We start from the raw sequence: 20086 nt of genomic DNA, 5'->3' as shown, positions 1-20086 counted from the left end.
GCCAGATGTACATTATATTTCACAGGCATTATCCTGAGTCCAGGAACTGCAGCACACTCAAAAGATTTTACAAAACCATATTTAAGCTGTTTTGCCTTATGCATGAAGACAGACATGACATCGATTTCCAAATCCATTCTTAGTGGTACACAGCCTGATAGAAAAACTCCATTGCAAAGATTACAACCAACATAAAAATTAATAGATTTGAACTTTGGCACATGTATTTCAGGTAGTTATGACTACAGTCATGGTAGTTCGTTGCAACATAATTGGGATGGAGATGAGTATTTTAACAAATAATCAGTAGAACATGAAGAAAATTCCTTGAACTGACATATCAGCTGCTCAAAGTAGTTAACAGTACAAAGGTGCTTTTATTTTAACATTTCATTCAACAGAATGAAATGATCCACATTGCAGTCCCACTGAAGAACTGTGCAAATTCTTCGTTGCAAAATAAACTTCCCTTCCAATAATAATAGAAGGCACCAACGACAGCTCAATATGTCTTTGTTTTAGTCTCCATGTTTTCTAAATGCACTTATCATTGCCATTGCAAGTATACAATGAATCTAAAGGAGAAACCAGGGACTAATCATACTACCATTTGGAAAAGGAATATTACCGGTACTTAAAATGCTTACTAATGGACTGAGCTCTTCAATCTCAGGGGATAATTAAGCTCTGAGGTTTAGGGGCACATCTCAAGTGCCTTACTGTAACTACTTCCCTATTTAGACACTGGTTGGGGTGGTCAGAGTGTGAATAGATGTGTGAAGTGTATGGAGGAAAGAGGAAGGTTGCCAGGGATTAACAAGACCAAGCTACGTTTTGAAGAAAACGCTGCTGAAGTATTCTTCCAGTTCTAGTTTCAAAGCCAACCTGCCACAATTCTCAACACAGTCGCTGAAGCCAGTCAAGGTCCTCCTCAAAATGAAGCACATTTCATTGCTTTTAGATTGATGCTGTACCTAATGTTATGTTAACAAGCTCAGAACTAAGAGAGGAAACTGGAAAGGAACACAGCAGCACTCTCATCAACTGCTAGTACAGGGGAAAGACACAGAAGTACATCCTGATCTCTAGTACATCAGCTGAAAAGCCACTCCCAGCTTTTGTAGAATAAACCTGAGAGTCATTTTTACTGATAAGACATTACGTGCGATGAGTGAGGCATTAATTTGAAATTAATGATATGTAACAGAAAACAATGCAAAAGCACTAAAACTCTGAGAGTGTCAAGACAATAAAATAGGATTAGAGCAAGGGTGATTTAATCTTCACCGTGGGTCCAGGGACTGATTTCCTTGCTGTATGACTCCATATCCAGATGCTGCGAATTTATCTAATTCCACAATACCGTGCCAAAATGAAGAACTAAGTGCCAATTGATAATCAAAAAACCGGTTTGTTCAGATCACGGAGACATTGCACAGAGAAGACTCCTTGGAAGTGTTGGATTTTAAGGCATTGTCAAGGTAAGAGAACTTCAAACCATCCTGAGTGCTAGGAAAGCGATAGACCTGTTATTCACAAGAGCAAATAGGGCCAACAGCTTTCCAGTTTTCTTCTTTACTGCTAAGTAATTACAACTGCATGGCAGAGGTAGGGTCAATAAATCCATGAGAAGCCAAATGGAAGAGGCGATAAGAGAGAAGCAAAACACAGATGGTCTGTAAGTCAACCAGAAGTCCACAGCCCGTGATCAATATTAATAATAAAACCCACCAGATATTTGATCAGATCTTCTCAAGAATGTTTCTTACAGGAAGATTTACAGCATATACATTTTCTTTTGTTAGACAGTGAAATGACAAGTCAACAGCTGCTAAAATAAGTCTACAAATGGAACAACAAGGTGTTTATCAGGGAGCACCTGATTTATGGCCATGGTAGCCTATAAGGTTTTGAGATGGTTATGATAAATGAATAGAACACAGGCATGTTATGAAAATGGCACAGGGAAACCTGAAGATATTGGGAAGGACATTCTGGGGCAAATTAATGCTAAATTTGGTTTAACACTCCGGTCCACCTTAAGAAAAATCAGTAGGAAGATCAATGAGTCAGCCAGCCATCTGTCTGGTCCAGCCTGGTGCTCTTATACTCAGATCAGGTCACATTATAAATACTGCATTGTCGCTGTTGATAGTTAAGAAAAGTGTTTTTGGAAAATCCCTCATCAATATGCTCTGTGCTTCCTTTGAGAAGTATGAAACACTGGACTACTTTCTTAATAATAGCACCTTAAAATTTAACATGATAGAGAGAATTTGTGGAGAAGTAACTGAGTCATAAAGGCTTTGGAGGTTTGATTCTGGATTTGAAACATATATTGCTTGCGCTAAATCAGAAGAAAAAATCAGTGGCACAAAATTGGTCTCAGTGTTCCAATAACAGCATAAGGTTTCAACAAGGTCATCATCATCACTCTCTCTCTCTCACTGGGAGTTGGTGATTATGTGTAAATGCAGTGCTCGGGAAAGTCAAGGATGGGGCATGGCAATTTTAAAAAATCTAAATGATGGAAATCTGAAGTTTAAAAAAATAGAAAATATTCTCAACTAACAGCTTCTGGGGGGGGGGAGAGAAAAAGTTAACATTGTAGGTTCAATACACCTCACCAGTTGAAGGGTCCTTTACTTGAATCATGAATTCCCCTTTCTTTGCAACAAAGAGAGGTATCAAATGAAGACACTGTTCTGCTGACTGGCTACTCCCTCATATGATTTTTAGCAGCTGGCTCTGTCTATTGCAGGAATTATGCCCATTCAAGTACTCTAATTTCTTGGCCATCTTTCAATTAATAAAGAAATTGCAATAAGCAATTGGCTTTTAAATAATCGCCTGCTTGCAGCTTTCAATAATGGAAGTAGATTTTAAGGAAATTATTAAATTAGATCTTCATCTATACAGATGTCAAAGTTCCTCAATAAATGGCACCAGGCAGAATAACAATAGGTGACAGTGAATGCAATCTGCTCCCGAGCATTTTTCTTGCAGAAACTATGATGGGATTTCAATAAAGACTTTTAGCACAATGTTAATAAAAGGAATGCATTTCTCCAATCAACCTTTCATATGCAAAGCTAAGACCCATGCATTGTCAACAAGTGCTAATTTAAAATTATAGTCTTGCATAGAGAAAAAACTAAAATGTTGAAGTCTTTCAAATTCTAGAAATTAGATCCAATTGCTGTAAAGATGTATCTTTTAGAATGGAAACAAGAAATTTAACATTTTTAGCTCTATCTACAGGTACAAAGAGCCATCTAGTCCATTCCAATTCGTTAATTGCCAAGAATAAAAATTACCTTGGTGACAAGACTTGGCTACTACTGTATTGATCCCTTTAATCCAGCAGCAACCCAATCACTTATTTTTGCCTTAAAACTAGCAAATTGTTCTAAATTACTACCTACATGTACATTTGATTCATCTGTGAATTTAAAAATGGTTCCACTTAAACTCTTCTTGAGATTATAAATGAACTGAGTACGAAGCTTTGCAAAGGTCCACATAATCAGCTGCAATCAGACCTGCTCATTAATAACCAACAATTTCTGAGGATGTGATTTGAGCTGGTTACTCGCCTTTAACAGCATCTTCAAATTTTCTCTAAACAAGATGTCCCCTTGAAACAGGAATAAAAATCAAATATATTTTTTTTTAATCTAGGAAAGAACAGCTGAAAATCTTGCGTATAGTCACGGCCAAATTTAAGTATGGCTTAGCACAGTTATTATGTTACTGGCCTGACAAAAAAAAACATTAAAATTCCTCAAAGGCAGTTGAACAGTGAACAGCAAATATCACTAAAAGTGACTAAAAATGTGAGGTGGATTTTCAAGACAATTGCATTCATGATCATAGATTGGAAGAAAACTGTTGACAACAGTAAGTGTGGGTCATAGGTAACTGTAAATCTCCTTTGAAGTGGCCTGATAAGCTATGTGACTTATATACAACAAAAAGGGTTCAGTCCTCCCACTTAACTCTTATAACAAAAAAATCTCCCTTAAAAATGTTCCAGAAACATGCTCAATTGGAATAGCTGGTAAAGAAAGAGCTCTTTAGGAGGTGCAGGACAAAAGACTATCTGGAGATTGGGTGACAATAAAGGAAGCATTTTAGAGAAACAAGATAAAAAAAGGACACAAGAACAAGAAAAAACAATGAGAATGCAGTTTTTCTGAAGCTGAATGACAAAGATTGCGAAGTGCCCAGATGGAAAACAAATGAAAGATGGAACATTCCAGAAGGATTTGATTTGGCATCGTCAAAATTAATCTCCACATGCCAAAGTATTAACACTACCCGATAAAAAAGACCAAATTCCAAATTATACAACAGAGAAACTGGGCCTGCAGCAGATCATGTGTGAACCAACATTGAGAAACATTTACCTACTTTGTCCTCACATACTTCTGAGAGCATTTCAGGAGTTAATTTCAACACTGGAAGTACTATCCTTCCAGCCCATCTGAAGTGTTAAACTATGCAAGTACAAAAATAGCTGTCAGTTGCACAGAATAATGGCAGCAAACACTAGTAGTTTTGCCATTATTACTGTAAAATACAGGCCATTGAGCTTCAAATGATGCAATGAGAACTTCAGTGATATTGGGTAAAGTATTTCAGAGGCAGTCTTGGAGATGGACGATGTGACTGATGAAATTCTCAAGGTCAAGCAGCACACAGAATAACTGGACATTATTAAGTTGATCTTCATCTGGATATCCAGTGTGGTGCACTCACTCAGAAGCTAGGGGAAAGTGGTCAAAATTTTCTGAAGGAAGGCTTTCCACAATAAATGTCAGTTCTCAGGAAAAAAAATATATTCCTGCCATCTGACATAATCCTACCAATATAAAAAATAATCAATTGCACAAAGTTAAAAAAAAACCAATTAATTTAGTCTAACTTAACATGTTTTATAAACATATTTTAGGGGTGACCATCCTGTTTGCAATCTTAATTTATATACCTGTAAGCTTATGAAATTTCTTTTGCAGGGAATTTTCTTTAGGATGTATCTGCCTTAATGCAAAACTTAGGCTGAAAAATGACCAGGTAATAATGGTGCATCAAATTTTAAGCTCATATTCAAAAGTGTTTTCTGCAGGAAACATACAGTATACTGCAGGAAATTAAATAGTATTGATTCAAATATGATTTCAGACTATGTCAGTGTCTCCTGACTCTTCATGCCATCGAAAAACTCATGAAGTGTCATGGAAAATAGATGAAACAAAATGTATTGTTAACATTAATTACTACCTGTGAGAGTACTAGTGCAAAATAACTGCTGGTGGGCTCTTATAACTACAAAGTAGTTGTAACTACACTGTTGGAACCATGCTCATAGGCTAATATGGTATTAAAACAAATCTAACTTTGTGAAATAACCTGTTATTCCTTTCACCATTTTGTAAGAGTAGCATTTTATTAACACATTATAATTTCTAATTATTACAAATGTATCAATAATTGCATTAAACCTACATATCTATCATCACAATAAGGAGAGAAAACATGAACAATAGTTACAAAGAGTGTAATGTTTTTTCTACAAACCAATATACAATAATATCACAGTTAACATGGATTAACAATTGTTTTTCTTTCAAAAGATGTTGGCGAAAATACTTTCAGCTCTAGTATGAAGTTAGATGTTCACTGCAAATAGGTAGTTCATTCTTTAAGTGTGCTTATGAAGAAAATGTGTCTTTGATTGAAATATCCGTCCATCCAAATTAGATTACAATTAAAAGCCTAGAAAATATATTCCACATTTCACAGGCCATTCAGGATATCCACAAGCACTTTAAAACTAGCCTAAGCGTTTCTGAAATGTAATCACTGTTGTGATGCAAGGAATGTGGTAACAAATTACCATACAAACTGAAATCTAATGAAAGATGATTTTCTTTGTTAAGTTGCAGGATAAGTACCTCCTCTAGTCTAGGAGGTATTTATACATCCAGCTGACAGACCAGTGGGAACAGTTCAACAACTACACTAACATATGTCACCTCTAACAGTGGAACACCTCCTCAGAAGCTTCTGGCTCAGCTGTGTGTGCCACCAACTGAGCTACAGGTGATGCTGAATCATTCTTATAATTACAAGATTATTAAATATGCAGCAGCCTGATTGTTATTGACTGTATATTGCAAGAATCTAAGGAAGTGTTAATTATAAACAAGTGTCATTTGTGTAAATTGAGCCAATATTGCTTCTGAATGCTAATGGTTTGGATTGTTACCATTAATGTACATGATAACACCTACTTGTTAAAGAGGCACAATAGCACAGCAGTTAGTGCTGATGCCCCACTACTCTAACAAACTAGAATCCTTTTGAAATTGGGAGTTATCTGTTTGGAGTTTGCATGTTCTCTGTGTCCACATATTTCTCCCAGATGCTCTGGTGCCTTCCCACATCATATGGCAGGTAGCCATGTTAAATGGCTTTTGTCAGTTGACTTGTGGCAATGGGAGAATGTGGTTGATGAGTGTCTGAGAGAGAACAAGTAGGTTCAACAGTTCACAGTTCAAAAAGTTCAAAGTAAATGTATTATCAAAGTACATATATGTCACCATATACTACCATGAGATTCTCTTTCTTTAGGTGGAAAGAACCTGAACAAGCAAGGAACCAGTTTATCGTAACTACATGTTCAAGAAATTGACAGTCTTAATACTTGTAACATTCCAGTGTTCTTCAACCATTCACAACAAGGTGAACTCAACTCAATTATCCCATACAAGTACTCAAGTGTTCACATTTTAAGACACTATTATTAATTATTCTGAATGAAATTACTAAAATAAATACTATTTTTATTATATTTGCATAAAATTCCCACATCTTCCAATGCTTGCTTCACTGAAGCACTGCCAACTAAAACTGAAGACCAACCATGAGGGGATATTGCATTACATAACCAAATCCTGGTCAATGATTTAAGGAGCTTAATAAAGGACAGGAAAAAGGTGATCAAGAATCACAAAAACGTCATTTGAGAGACATTTGGATAAGTACGTTTGTACATGGATAGGAAAGGTTGAAGGATATAGGTGAGAAGCAGGATTATGGGCCTACCTCAGATGGGCAACTTGGTTGCCATGGAGAATTTGAGTTGAAGGGCCTGTTTTCAGGTTGTATTATACTATGACTCTAATTACAAAATGGGAGGCCTTAGCAACTGTAGCATGTAAGCTGTAGTAGTACCTTCAATGGAGGATGTTCAAGAATCCCTAGGCAGAGAAGTGTAAATGTCTTGGGGTGTCATAGAGCTGAATGAGGTAACCAGATCAACCATCTTATAATGTGAAAAGTGTTAGTATGCAGTGCAACTGAAAGCTTGGTCATTGACCTGGAAGGCAGGTGATCTTAGAGCCATTTTGGTATCCATGAGTGGTGGAAACACAGGTTGGGATTTTGGAGATGTCTTCTATTCAAGGCCTTTACGGAGAAAAGAGTCAGGGGCAAGGTTGGAGAGAAGATGTGTTGGCTGTTTTTAAGGATGGTATAACAATGACAGAACTGAAACCATTGGGGAATGTTACTCGCTGAGAACAGTGAACAACTAAAATAGGAATCTGGCAGGGAAGCTGGGAGGTCAGCACTGAATGGAATAGACTTGAGATTGTTGAAGATGCGTATAAACTAAGAAGAGAGAAGATAACTGAGAAATGGGATAAAGGCTGAGTTCTGAATCAGGGCAGGAAGGGTGCTTAGAGATAGTTTATCACAGCAGCCCAGAGAACGGAATGGATATGGCTGAGGCAACTGGTTCCAGTCTTATTGACACATGCTTGGGCTTTGTGTAACTGCTATTGCACATGAGGGTGGAGGAGACAGGGCTTAAATGATGGTTTGTCAAAAGGGTATTTGAAAAGCAGCTCTCAATCTACAAAAAGCAATTTGCAGTAAAAGTTCATTAGTGCTGACAACAACGTTGTGACACTTTGAACACTACAAACATCATATGACATAACAACAGTCAATGTTTTTACCATTTCTAACTCGCTCACTTTATTACTCATAATCTTGTACTGTGATGTCTTGTCTCTTCTCACAAGGGATTCTTCTCAACATTATTTAGCAACCCATCAATCCAAAAATCAGGACAACTTTGGGAATTGGATTTTACAGAAAATAGCCTCTAAAGCAGTGTAAATAATTCAATTGAAAGAATCATGCCAATGAAGCTCCTGCTTTTCCTTCATATTGTCAAGTAAAAGAACTGCAAAAGCACAAGAATTGTATTCTGGATCACAGAAATGTTTCGCCAAGAAATCTGCTCTCCTGGGTGTACTGCCTTTGGAACAAGGATGGCAGGTGAAATATAGCAAGAAGAATACAACTACTATCACAATGTGGTTGACTCAAAGAAACAAATGGCAGTCTGCGACAACTATCTAGTCAACAACAGGTCAGGATAAACGGAAGAGAAAAATAACACAGAGCTAACAATTAAATAATGTTATTCCATTAATGTTCAAATGCAGACAGTGAATATATTTGTAAAGAAAGGCGAACAGATCAATGGAATAAAAAAATACAGCACATTACCACATAGTTGGAAATCAAAATATTCTGTTGGAAATAGAAAAATAAAGAGCCAGGAATTCAATAGCCCAGGGAGAATGAAGAATTAAAGTGAAGTTTGAAACTACTGAATTTATAAAATGAGAGATATTCAGATTATGCTGCTGCAAACATCTACTTGCTGTTTCTCCAATGATTTCTGACCTTATTATCCAAAGTGCCATTCACTGATCATTTTGATCTCACAGGCAAAAACCATCACCTCTGGATATTTCCTTAATTACATCAGAAAGGTTGTTAGAACAATTCAACAAAGGCCTCTTATATTTCATCGATAACTTGTACATGCTATATGTGCCTTGTGCTGTTTATGTCTGTCGGTACTGTGTTTTACACTTTGGCCCCAGAGTAACACTGTTTTGTTTAGCTGTGTTCATGAGTATACACGTATGGTTGAATGACAATTAAACTCAAACTTATGAACATCATACCTAGTGGATTTGGCTTCAATTATTGAATAGTGTTCTAAGATGCTATTTTAAAAGGGAAAGAGAGGAGTAATAAAGCAGAAAAAAAAATCGAAGTACATCGATGCACTTTCAGTAATGTCATAGCTATTCTTAACTTTGAACTTTAAAAGGTGTCCCAAAGAGCCTGCTAAATTGAGTGCACTAAGTGTACAGACCATGAAACTGCAGACCTATAGGCAACTAATTTTCCCTCAATTCCTTTAAAGGAAAAACTGCAGATCTAAATGCAGAAGTGCCTTCTGAAAAGGATAATGTTAGATTTCTTCCATTAATTTGTAACAGTCTGCCCCTAATGCTTGAAAAAAAGTGTGACTCACAGGTGTGTAATATAAAAGGCAATTCAGTACCCCGAACATGGTTAATTATAGCACTGCTTTCTATCTAGTGCTTCAATATGCTTTATAATGACGCCACTGCTATAAATGTATACAACTGAGCTAAATCCGGAAAGCGTTCAACATAAATAACTCAAGGAAAAAGGCTTTTTGACAACATCTCAAAAATGAAGGACATTTCACAATTCCACACCTAGGCTCATGCTACTCATAACAATTTTAACATATTTCAGCAAAATATATTGTATAACGAGGTTTGGAAGATTGTAAGTGGTTGCAAATGTCCTTCCAAATATGCAAATTATTTTTGATTTTCACAATAGTATTCTTTCAGACAGTAAAATCGTCAAACCTGTCCAGAAATGTTTCCGTTCCCATATACTTCCCTTCAGCAGTCAACACAAGTACATATTCTGGCATCTTCCACTTAAATTCCAATCCTGAAGAAGGGTCTTGGCCCAAAACATTGACTGTTTCCATATTAATTTCCATAGATGCTGCCGAGTTCCACCAGCAAGTTGTGTGTGTTGCACAAGTACACATCACAGTATGTGTCGATCTACCATGACATTTCTTTAATATCTTATAGATAAATCCTGATGCAAAAATAAAAGGGCAATAAAATTTGTCTTCCAAAAAAATGTGATTTACTTCTAATCTAGTAGCAAGTCACACATATAAATCAAGAAACTGATGCAGAAAAATAACAGCAGTTTCATTACACTACCTGAGATGTGATATTTAGTCATCCACTAAAATGACAGACCAGTACATCCGCTTCATGTCACTTTCTCCAGCACTGCTAGTAAAACAGTCAACCTTACAGGTGTTGTAAATTGAGATGCTATCTACGTTCAGTTTTTAAACTGCTTTGCAAAAATGTTGCTGCCAACCTTGAGGGCCACGCCTCTTACATTTCAAAGCTGTCCGGAGCACTGTCTAATCATTTGTTGGAATGGATAAGAAGTGCACACTATCCAGAGTACACCTGTGCTCAGCAACTTGAGAGGAAAGGCATCTGCTCGGTTTCAGTGGATAGGAGACCGAGTTAAATTAGTTGAGGTGAGGCCCATGACTTTTGAAACATAGTTTTTTTTATTAAAATCATCACAAAATAAGAGTGCAGATACCAATCCCCAATGGACATCATGGTTAACTGAAACACTTTAAAAGAACAGTCCCAGCAACCACGTTGCTGAGATTCAGGAGCTACTTACAACCCAAGGACAACGGAGTCAACTCCTTAACAGAAACTACTGAAGCACCCGGGTGTTTCCAACAATCCGTGAGCTTTATGGTCACTATTACAGAAATCAACCACTTATTAAGGATTGCTTAAATTATGAAAGTTCCCCATTTGGTAGGATTTCTCATGTCTCTGAATAAGGTTCAGTCCTCCAAAGCTTTTCATCTAATAACCTTGCTGTCATTCCTTAACATTGATTTGGTAGTCAGACTGAGACCTAGGAAACTTACCAATGCATCATAAAATTTGAGAGAGAATCATCAATGAGATACAGCACAGAAACAGATTTTGAGCCCACCAAGTCTGTGCCAACTATCATTCCCATTTCAACACTAATCCTACCCAAACCTCTTCACATACCCATCACTTAACCCCCCAGACCTCCAGATTTCACCATTCATAAAAAGGGCAATTCATCAAGGCCTATTTACCCACTAATCCAAGATGGTGCCGGTGGCCTATGGCGATGTTTTGTGGGCAGCTCACACAACTACTAGATACTCTACAAGATATACTTCTTTGGAACTATAATCACTGCAATCCATTGCCTGTAACCTCCCTTCAAGAAATGTATTTCTAGACTGTCTAAACCATCGAACTCATGATTTTACAATCTCTTGAAGGATTCGGTGAACTTGACTTTCAAGAACAGAGGCACGGCTTTTGCCAGTGATGTATCAAGGCAATGATTGGAAAATGTACCTGTGCTCAGCTCCACTATTCCTATTTTGCAAGCTCTTGAAGGATATGGTGAACTTGACTCTTGAGAACGCAGGTGCGCCTATCACGGGGGCAGCCACTACTGCACGCACAAGCTGCGTCGAGGCCTGACATTGGAGAACGTACCCGTGCTCAGCTCCATTACCTCGTGCTGATTAAACCGTCGAGCAAGATTAAAGCAGAGCAGAAAACAAACCAGTGTTCTTCTCCGTGCCAGAAATGATCCCCCACCTTAAGCCCGTCCTGCCTGCGTGTACTTCATCCATCTACCTCACTTCTCACTACTACCATCAGGCATGAGGCGCAGAAGTCTTATGTCCCATGCTGCTAGATTCAGGAGCAGTTGTTGCTCCACAGCCATCAGTCTCTTGGACCGGCTTCACTTAACTCAGCGCTGAGCTGACTGCGCAGCTGTGGACTCACTTGTGAAGACTTTGCAGCTTATGTATAATTTGCATACTTTTCAAAGATTCAAGATTCAAAGCGCACTTATTATCAAAGAATGCATAAATTATGCACCTTGAGATTTGTCTTACAAGCCGCCCGCACAAAGCAAGAAATCCAAAAATCACCCAATATAAAAAAAGAAAAACCAATAACCACTGCTCAGAGGAAGAGAAAGAAAAAAACACAAATCATGCAAACTGTAGAAGCAAGGTAACAGTGTTCCGAACCAGACTGAGTCCCCAGATCTGCTCCCGGAGCAGCCGGATTAGGCCCAAGCTTCAGTCCCAGTTCATCACACCAGCAGGGCAAAAACACACAGCAGCCAGATCAGTTCACAGCCTCGGCGCCACAGAGCAAGGAATGAACATTTGTGGGAGTGGGAGCCAAATCAGTCCAACCCTTGCCTTTGGTCCTGAGACTTGGGCTTCTAGTCTATCCGGACTGGCACTTTAAATTGTCCAAGCACTGGGTAGTGCCTCGCTCTAGGACCTGGACCCTGGGGCCAGGATAAGCCTGGGCCTCCCAGCTCAACACCATTCTCGATCTCACCAAATTGGCTCGGTGCTTTGAGCAATCCAGCCTCGCAGCCAGGTTAGGTGGATGGGAATCGAAAATGTCCTGCGTCGACTACTCTCCAAATCGCTCACTCCAGCAGTGATACCAACTCCATCTGTGATCTTGGCCTGAACACATTGCGCCTCACAATGTCCCGACGTGACAGTTCACCACAATTTGCTTCAGAAAAGATGTTATAAATTCTTTGCCTCTAGAACTACCAGTAAGCTGTCCCACCTCTTCAGTAGCGCAATCTTATACCAGGATTTTTTTTTATTATTTGCATGGATTGTTTGGATGCTTGTCAGTCTTTGTTGGTTTTTCATGGATTCTATTGTATTTTTTTGTTATGTGGGTGCCTACAAGAAATTAATCTCAAGGTTTTATAAAACATAAATACTTTGATAATAAATTTGAACTTAGAACCAATATATATGTGGAATGTGGAAGGAAACCTACACAGTTAAGAGCCTCCAGATGGCTCTGGATCAAGAGGTGTGACCTATGGGCTGATGCTGCTGGGACACAAGTCAGTGCCTGATCAATACTGGCTGGGCGAGAGTATCTGATGTTGAAAGACCCACAGCACCCGATGACCCCAAGTTTCATCATTTATGATATGTCCCAGCACATCCTTGGATATAGCTCAGCATCAATTCTATTAGGAGCTTACAAAAATTGTCACTTCCCCCATTTACTTTTCAAACAGAAAATGCTAAAGACACTCAACAGCTCAGACAATATCCGTGGAAGAAGAAACAGTTAATATTTCAGGACAGAAGGGGTTAACTGCTTCTACTTCCACAGATGTCGCCTAATAAGCCAAGGTTCCAACATTTTGATTTTGTTTCAGATTTCCAACATTTGCAATTTTTAATGTAACTTTAGATTGCTCCCCAATGTACTGAGATTGCTCATTTGAATTTCTATATAGAAGTTAACTGATGGTTATCATATAGCCTCAGCAAATCTAAAACTGATCTTCCCAAATGATATACAGATATTACATTGCTAACTACTGAAATAAACAAAAACAGTTCGTTATTAACTCTGCAAAATGTTTCATAATTTTACCCAATGGGTAAATGATTGTAGTTGTGCATTAATTATCACCATAAACATTCATAAAACATTTTTCAACTACAGGATGAGTGTTTCCATGTTCTAACTACAAACATTACAAATTCTCTCATTCCATGCATTTTTGGATATTCTGTTGAAGGTCATGCATTCGGCTCATCCATCTCAGTTGAAGTGCTCCTGAAAACTAAATAAAGTGTTCAATTTCACTTTAATTGTAACTGCCAAAGGTCTAGGTTTGGAAACAGCTGAGGATAGTCCAAATTGTAGTCCAAATGTTACTACAATTTGTAAATTTCCTTTGCATTCCAAGTGGGGCATTTTTGTTTTCTTTTCAAGTTCAGCTGGGAAACCCAGGGAGGGAAAGGGATGAATGTTATGGGGCATGTTCAAATTGTCACTGTCGCTGGAGTGGAAGTCTCAGTGCAATCCACCCACGTAATTCGCCAATCATGCAGCATGCTCACCGAGCTCAAAATATAATTTTAGCAAAATAAACAGTAGGTGAATTAATTTGTGCTTCCTCATATAAAGCCTGCTCAAGAATTCATGAAAGTTCCCTGACTGAGGCAGAATGCTGAAACAAGCTTTACCTCAGGACTCAAACACTTAGCAAGATCACATTAGACAATTGATATTCATGCAACAACATCTTTAACATCACACTGCTGCAAAATATAATAGGATTTGGCAGCTTAGTGTCAGTAATAGAAACACCCATAAGGGTAATCCTCCATTGCTCACAGTGTGATTGGGCTGTGGTTAGTGGACAGATTTTTTGAACCAAATAAAAGACCTTTGGATACCCATGTTTTTATCATTGGAATTGCTTGTAAAAATTTGATGGGATATTCATCTTTCTGCAATTGAAATTTTGTCAACATCTTGAATTAACAAAGCTTGATCAGGCATCCACATATGGAACAATAGTATTTCCATTCAATAGAGACCATTGCTACTATTCTCTTGAATTGCAATGGTCCCATTATATAATGACAATTGTATTCCACCAAACAATACAGTGTAGCCAGATTAGAGACAATTCAGAAAGAGATCAACTACCATTTGGTTATTTCATAATTAATGATATTTCTGCCACCATTGTTATGAAATTGATTGTTACCTAATGTGTTGAATGCACAGGAATGTTAGTCAATTATCAGAAATAATCTTATGGTGTTGAAAGGTTCTGCTGGGAGGGTGATCCAATTGGCATGCAGGACCTAAGATGACTTTGTGACCACAATAACTGCATGTACAATTTTGAAACACTGCAGAGCTGTTCAAGGAATCTTTGGATGGAAGTGCATAGAAATGGGCATCAATGCTCAGCAGATCCTACAAATTATTTATTGAATAACCATATATTACCCATATCCTTTGTTTGCATAAAGTGGAAACAGCTGAATTGAATCTGCATCCTGCTGGAAGTGAATTGTAACCCGTAAGCAACGACAGAACAAACTCCCATCTTAAATATTTTCCTATGGTGTGATACCACAAAAAGAGCCACTTTTTGCTTATGTACGATTGTTGAGTTTGTCTCAATTTGGAAGTTACATAGGAGGCCCGCATGGGTGAATGAGTGGGTGAACGAGTGAGGCCAAAAGAGGCTTGTTTTCCTGTTGTCTTGTTGTTGCTGCTGCTTGTGTTGTTCTAATGAACATTGTGGACGTGTGTTGGTGCTGGAATGTGTGGGGACACTTGCCAGCTGCCCCCAGCACATCCTTGAGTGTGCTGGTTGTTAACACAAAGACCACAATTCACTGTGCATTTCCATGTACATATAATAAATAAAATCTGAATCTGATGTAATATCCTTCTGAAGTAAAAGGAATATATTCAGTTATCAAACAAGTTGATATTACTCCTTGTGAATCCATTTATGATCAATAAAGATTACATGTAGGAGTAATTGATTTATAAACTGAAAACCAAAATCGCAATAATTTCCCTGCAGACCTGTACTAGTCAAGAAATCTAAATATTAGTGACAAAATAATCATAAATATTATGCTGCCTAATAAAAGCTACATTAAATGGTAATTATCTTGTTACAAATTCCAAGTTCCTCACAGACTACTAACTATTGAAAATGGAATCAGATAAACTACTTAAAATTACAAGCTTGGAATCTTTTCCTCAATTATATTGAGATACTCAAGCCAATACCCTATAAGTCAATGCATTAATAACATTATATGCTGTCACGACTATTGCTACTATCACATAACATTAAGAATAATAATTTTTCAGAAATACTATCATTCAAAGGGTGCCTCTGTGTCAATATGGCTGTTCTGAGAAGGATTACATTAATAAAATCAATAACAGTGAACTGAGGGAGTGTTCTGCACTGAGGCTACATAGTGCAGGCCAATATATACAAATTGGCCTATTGATACCATTCTCACAAAGATGGATATCCAAACATTTCTGACTACAACAACAGTGTTAGCTTTTATTTAAAGGGCTGCAGTCTTTTCCAAACAACTTAACGACTGACTGATTCTCTCTGACGAAGAATAAATTACAGTAATAACATTTTGGCTTGGAACTGTAATAACATTAGAAAATAACTACATTACTTAAATCTCTTAAAAAGGCACAAATGCATTTCTCCATTTCTCCTTTACTGAAATAACTCGATATTCTTCAAGTATGATCCTCTTGTTCAGACTTTCAGAGCATTAACATAATTTTGGAAAACTTGCCGGAGGGGGTGGGGGAGTTAATTTTTTTTCTCACCCCGCCCACTGCCGACCCTCCAGGAAACTTAAGAAAACCCATAAGCATCAACGAGGTTGCAAATAAGGCGGGAGACAGCACTTTGGACGCTGTCCAAGAATGTGAGAAAAGTGTAAATAAATTATCTGACTCTAACCGGTGAAAGATTCACACATATACACGCCGCGATTCCGGATAACTAATTAATATCATTAACATCAAAGGAAAATAGCGGCGATCGCAGTCAGGAGCTGGAAGATAAAGTGAGCAAAATACCAGTTTTACAGGGCAGCCGTTGTTCCGGAGGCGCTTCCCAAGAAGTCTGAGCAATGCCCAAAACTAGAGCCGAATTCCTGGGAAAAAGAAAGCTATCTAACGTGCACATAATCCCTTCCTTCCCGGCAGGGATTCACCAGTAAACCCAACCATTAATATTAATCCGGCAAATCGACTACAGAACTACATATGAAAACGCATACAATGCTCTCTTTAAGTAGACGAAGCAATATGTAATATAAGCAGTGAGAGAATTTAAGTGACAAGGTATCAAACTTTGCATGCAATTATTTTAATACAACGGTTCCGTGGTCGGAAACACACGGGATGGAGTTGTCTCCTACCTGAGAACGGCGTTCTCGCCTTGCCTCACCGTCACGTTGTCCATTGCTTTGGGGATGTTGCTGTCACTGCGCCCGACCGGCTCCCCTGCAGGCACAAGGAAAAGTAACCTGAGCGCGAGTAATATGAGCCACCTGCCGGGGTAAAAGCCCGTCAGTTGAGAGCCGGGGCCAGATCCCATTCTGGCCGGAGAGAACACCACACACAGCCGCATAGCGAGTCCGAGCCGAGCCTCCAACGCAAGCACACACAAGAAAAAAAACACTTCCACAAACGGCAACCTGGTGCAGGCAAAACTCCAAGCGACCAAAAAAAGGGGGGGGGGGGGAAATCCAACAAGATAAATCTGTTCCAAAAACCCCTGAAAAATAGATCTGCCTGTCTGTATCCAAACTGTGTACAAGTGCTCGGTTTGCTTCGCGTCTCAAATCGCCAAGAGGATTACAAGAGGCAAAAAAAAGTCGAGATTGTTAAAAGGATTCTCTTTTTTGAAGGGGGGGGGGGGTGAAACAAGCTGCTGTAAATGCAATGCAGTCCGAGCCAAAAAAAATGTGTTCAGAGAGAGGGAGAGAGATGACAAGAAGCAGTTGGACGCTGCTGCGTTCCTTCTCGGTTACTGCCTCAGCAGCGCTACAAAGTCCTTCCCATCCAGCATCGTCACTCGGCAGCCGCCTCCCTCAGTGACCAACACACTGAAGTTACACTGGTATGGACAGCAGGTAACCCCTTTCCTTCCACCTCCCCATGACTCCTGTACAACAGGGAGTCAATTAATCCAAGTGTTTATAGTTTTATAGGGGAAAAAGGCAAAACAAACACTCTCTTTATACACAAATACAATCATTGGCACATTCAGTCCTCCAATAGTATTGGAGTAGCAAACAACCAGCAGTGATTAAAACAAAATCTTACATTCCAAGATAGTGTTACGACGGGCAGCGATAAAGTCATTTGCTATCACTGCTCGGCGTCTGCTGAGAGCGGTTGTTCTGAGCAGCAGCGATTTGTATAGGATTGAATCCATTTTAAACTCTCTCGCTACCAGAGCCGGCAGTGATTTTTAACCCTTGCTTTATCTTGCATTGCTAACACATTGATATGCTTGATGAACGTGTAAATCGCAATTTCACAATTATCCTGCTTGTCGATAATACTGGGGTCCAGCAGCTTAAGTTTGTCATGAGAGTAATTGCAGTCTTTCCGAGTTTTGCACTACGGGGCTCCTTTCTTTACGTCTGTAATAGAGTTAATAAGGAAGGACATTGACATGAGATACAATCGAAATGAAGTCAGTAAATCTTAACTCAGAGCCCTCACTGGGTTTATCATTATGGACAACCTCTTATCTCCCCTAATCCAATAGCAAATACTGTTAAGACTTACTGGGATTTTTGATCAGTCCTCTCTAACAATGATCGTTTTTGTTAAACGTCTGTACATTGCTATGTAGGCTATTGCACCCTATAGAACTCTAACTAACACACCTGCCAGAGCCACTATTTATAAATATGTTCTAAACACTATAAATAAGAGTCCAATAACGACTTTGACATTCTATGAGTCACCTTTCCCTGCAAATTCCTATGCATCCATTCGTGTGGAAACAGAACTTCACCAAAGAAAAAGTAAAAAAGGAATACAAGGTGCATTTAATTATGATGGTAGCAGTGCTCAAATGTTATTCCTGCCAGAGGCAAGCCTTCAGAAAATTATGTACCATACAACTCCCGGTAACAATAAAAGATGGTGTGATATTTTGGGCACTGAGTTTTTATTTGGAGAATGGTTAATTTTGAATTACTTTGACAAACTTTTATACACAGCATTTAAAATATTTTGGGTTATCACAATTGCACTGGTGCAAGGTAGTTGATATTTCAGAGGAAGGCGAAGTGAGGGGTTAAATGCAGGCCCTGACCCTGAATACAGCAATATGAGATGATCTCGGTTAGGCTTCCTGAAGTATGACTTCAGAGCAGTGTTCGTTAGGTTTTAATATTCACTCCATTGAACCAGTTCCACATTCAACATGCTGAAACACAGACCTTATGAAGTAGAATGCAAATGTGTGGACAATCCTGCCTGGGCACTTTAGTCATTTATTCTTCAGAGACAGAATCACATTCTTGTTACTAGTAGGCAGCATGCATGCGTAGCACTCTCTCCTGGCTGTGAGAGTGTGATTCCAGCTTGCCAGTATAAGTCATCCATTGCCAGTTGAAAATTGATTCTGTAGTGAAGAACCGACAATGGCAGACTTTACAGGTACCACAGATATGTGGCTACAATATAATGTAAATTTCTTGCATTTCATTTAATTTGATTATTAGTTTTCGTGACAAACAGTAAAAATGTCACAAATCATCTAAATGCAATAGTCAATTAAGTCGACTAGAAAGATTTGCCTTCAATTCCTTCTATTATAGCTCCACATCCCCAACTCCACTTTAAAGAATGGAAAAGATAGTTTCATATTTCATTAGGTGTTTTAACGTTATAGAGATTAAATGGAAATATGTGACTTTCATTCAGTTTGTTTGCTGCTCGGTATCTTCTGGCAATCCCTATTAATCATAATTGCGAACCAGTGAATCCTGTGAACATATAGATAGAGTATCTAATGTTTTTTGCTCAAAGTAGGCCCACTGTTGATCGGGGTTGACCATATCTATTGCATCCTCGTAGTCCACGCAAGCCAGTATTGAACCATGGCAGTACGATATTGAGAGCGAGCTGTTGCTCATGTAGCTGGCTCCCCCTCTCCATGCAGCTGATGAATCCAAATGAACGTCAGAGACCGAAATGGTTTGGCAGCAGTGCTGTTGCAGGAGTTGCCAGTCAAGGTTGAACTCAACGTAGGACTGCCTTAAGGACTCCAACTGAAGATTTTCCCTCGGGGTTTATTCCCAAAGTTTCCCCATGTATAGCTGCAAGGCAGCAGAGGTTTGAAATCAGAGTTTTCCTCCTCCTAGGTGAACTGCCAACCACGGTTGACGAGCCCATCTGCCCAAAGTTTTTGCTCAAATTCCTTCAAAACAGAAGTATAATGACCTGGGGGCCAAAGCAACAGTGTGCTAGAGTGCACACCTTCAGCTAAATTAGATACCTCAGTCAAAACTAATACATAGTTACACATTATTTTATATTCTTGATATAACAGTATTTTAAGAATAATTCCAACCTCTTCTTTTCTTCCCCAATTAAAATTCCACATTGATTATTTTAAGAAGTACTTTAAAATAAAATAGACTTGAAAATTTAATTAT

General features: G+C 38.6%; 1 protein-coding gene across 9 annotated transcripts in view; it reads right to left on the bottom strand.

Moving 5' to 3' along the window:
• The window catches only part of opcml (opioid binding protein/cell adhesion molecule-like), a 2143861-nt gene that overhangs the window by 972133 nt on the left and 1151642 nt on the right, over window positions 1–20086 (bottom strand). For 2 of the 9 annotated variants that reach the window (XM_073029744.1, XM_073029748.1), the window contains exon 1: window positions 16823–17508. In XM_073029744.1, the coding sequence (XP_072885845.1) occupies window positions 16823–17034 (212 nt within the window). In that variant the 5' untranslated portion in view covers window positions 17035–17508. Of the gene's footprint in view, window positions 1–16822; window positions 17511–17732; window positions 17846–20086 lie in introns of those variants that run through there. The other 7 variants (XM_073029747.1, XM_073029752.1, XM_073029746.1 and 4 more) reach the window with 6 other exon arrangements.

The sequence above is a fragment of the Hemitrygon akajei genome, chromosome 26, assembly GCF_048418815.1.
Source record: "Hemitrygon akajei chromosome 26, sHemAka1.3, whole genome shotgun sequence".
Taxonomy (NCBI): Eukaryota; Metazoa; Chordata; class Chondrichthyes; order Myliobatiformes; family Dasyatidae; genus Hemitrygon; species Hemitrygon akajei.
The sequence above is the reverse complement of the archived record's forward strand: the minus strand, read 5'-3'. Positions and strand labels throughout refer to the sequence as shown.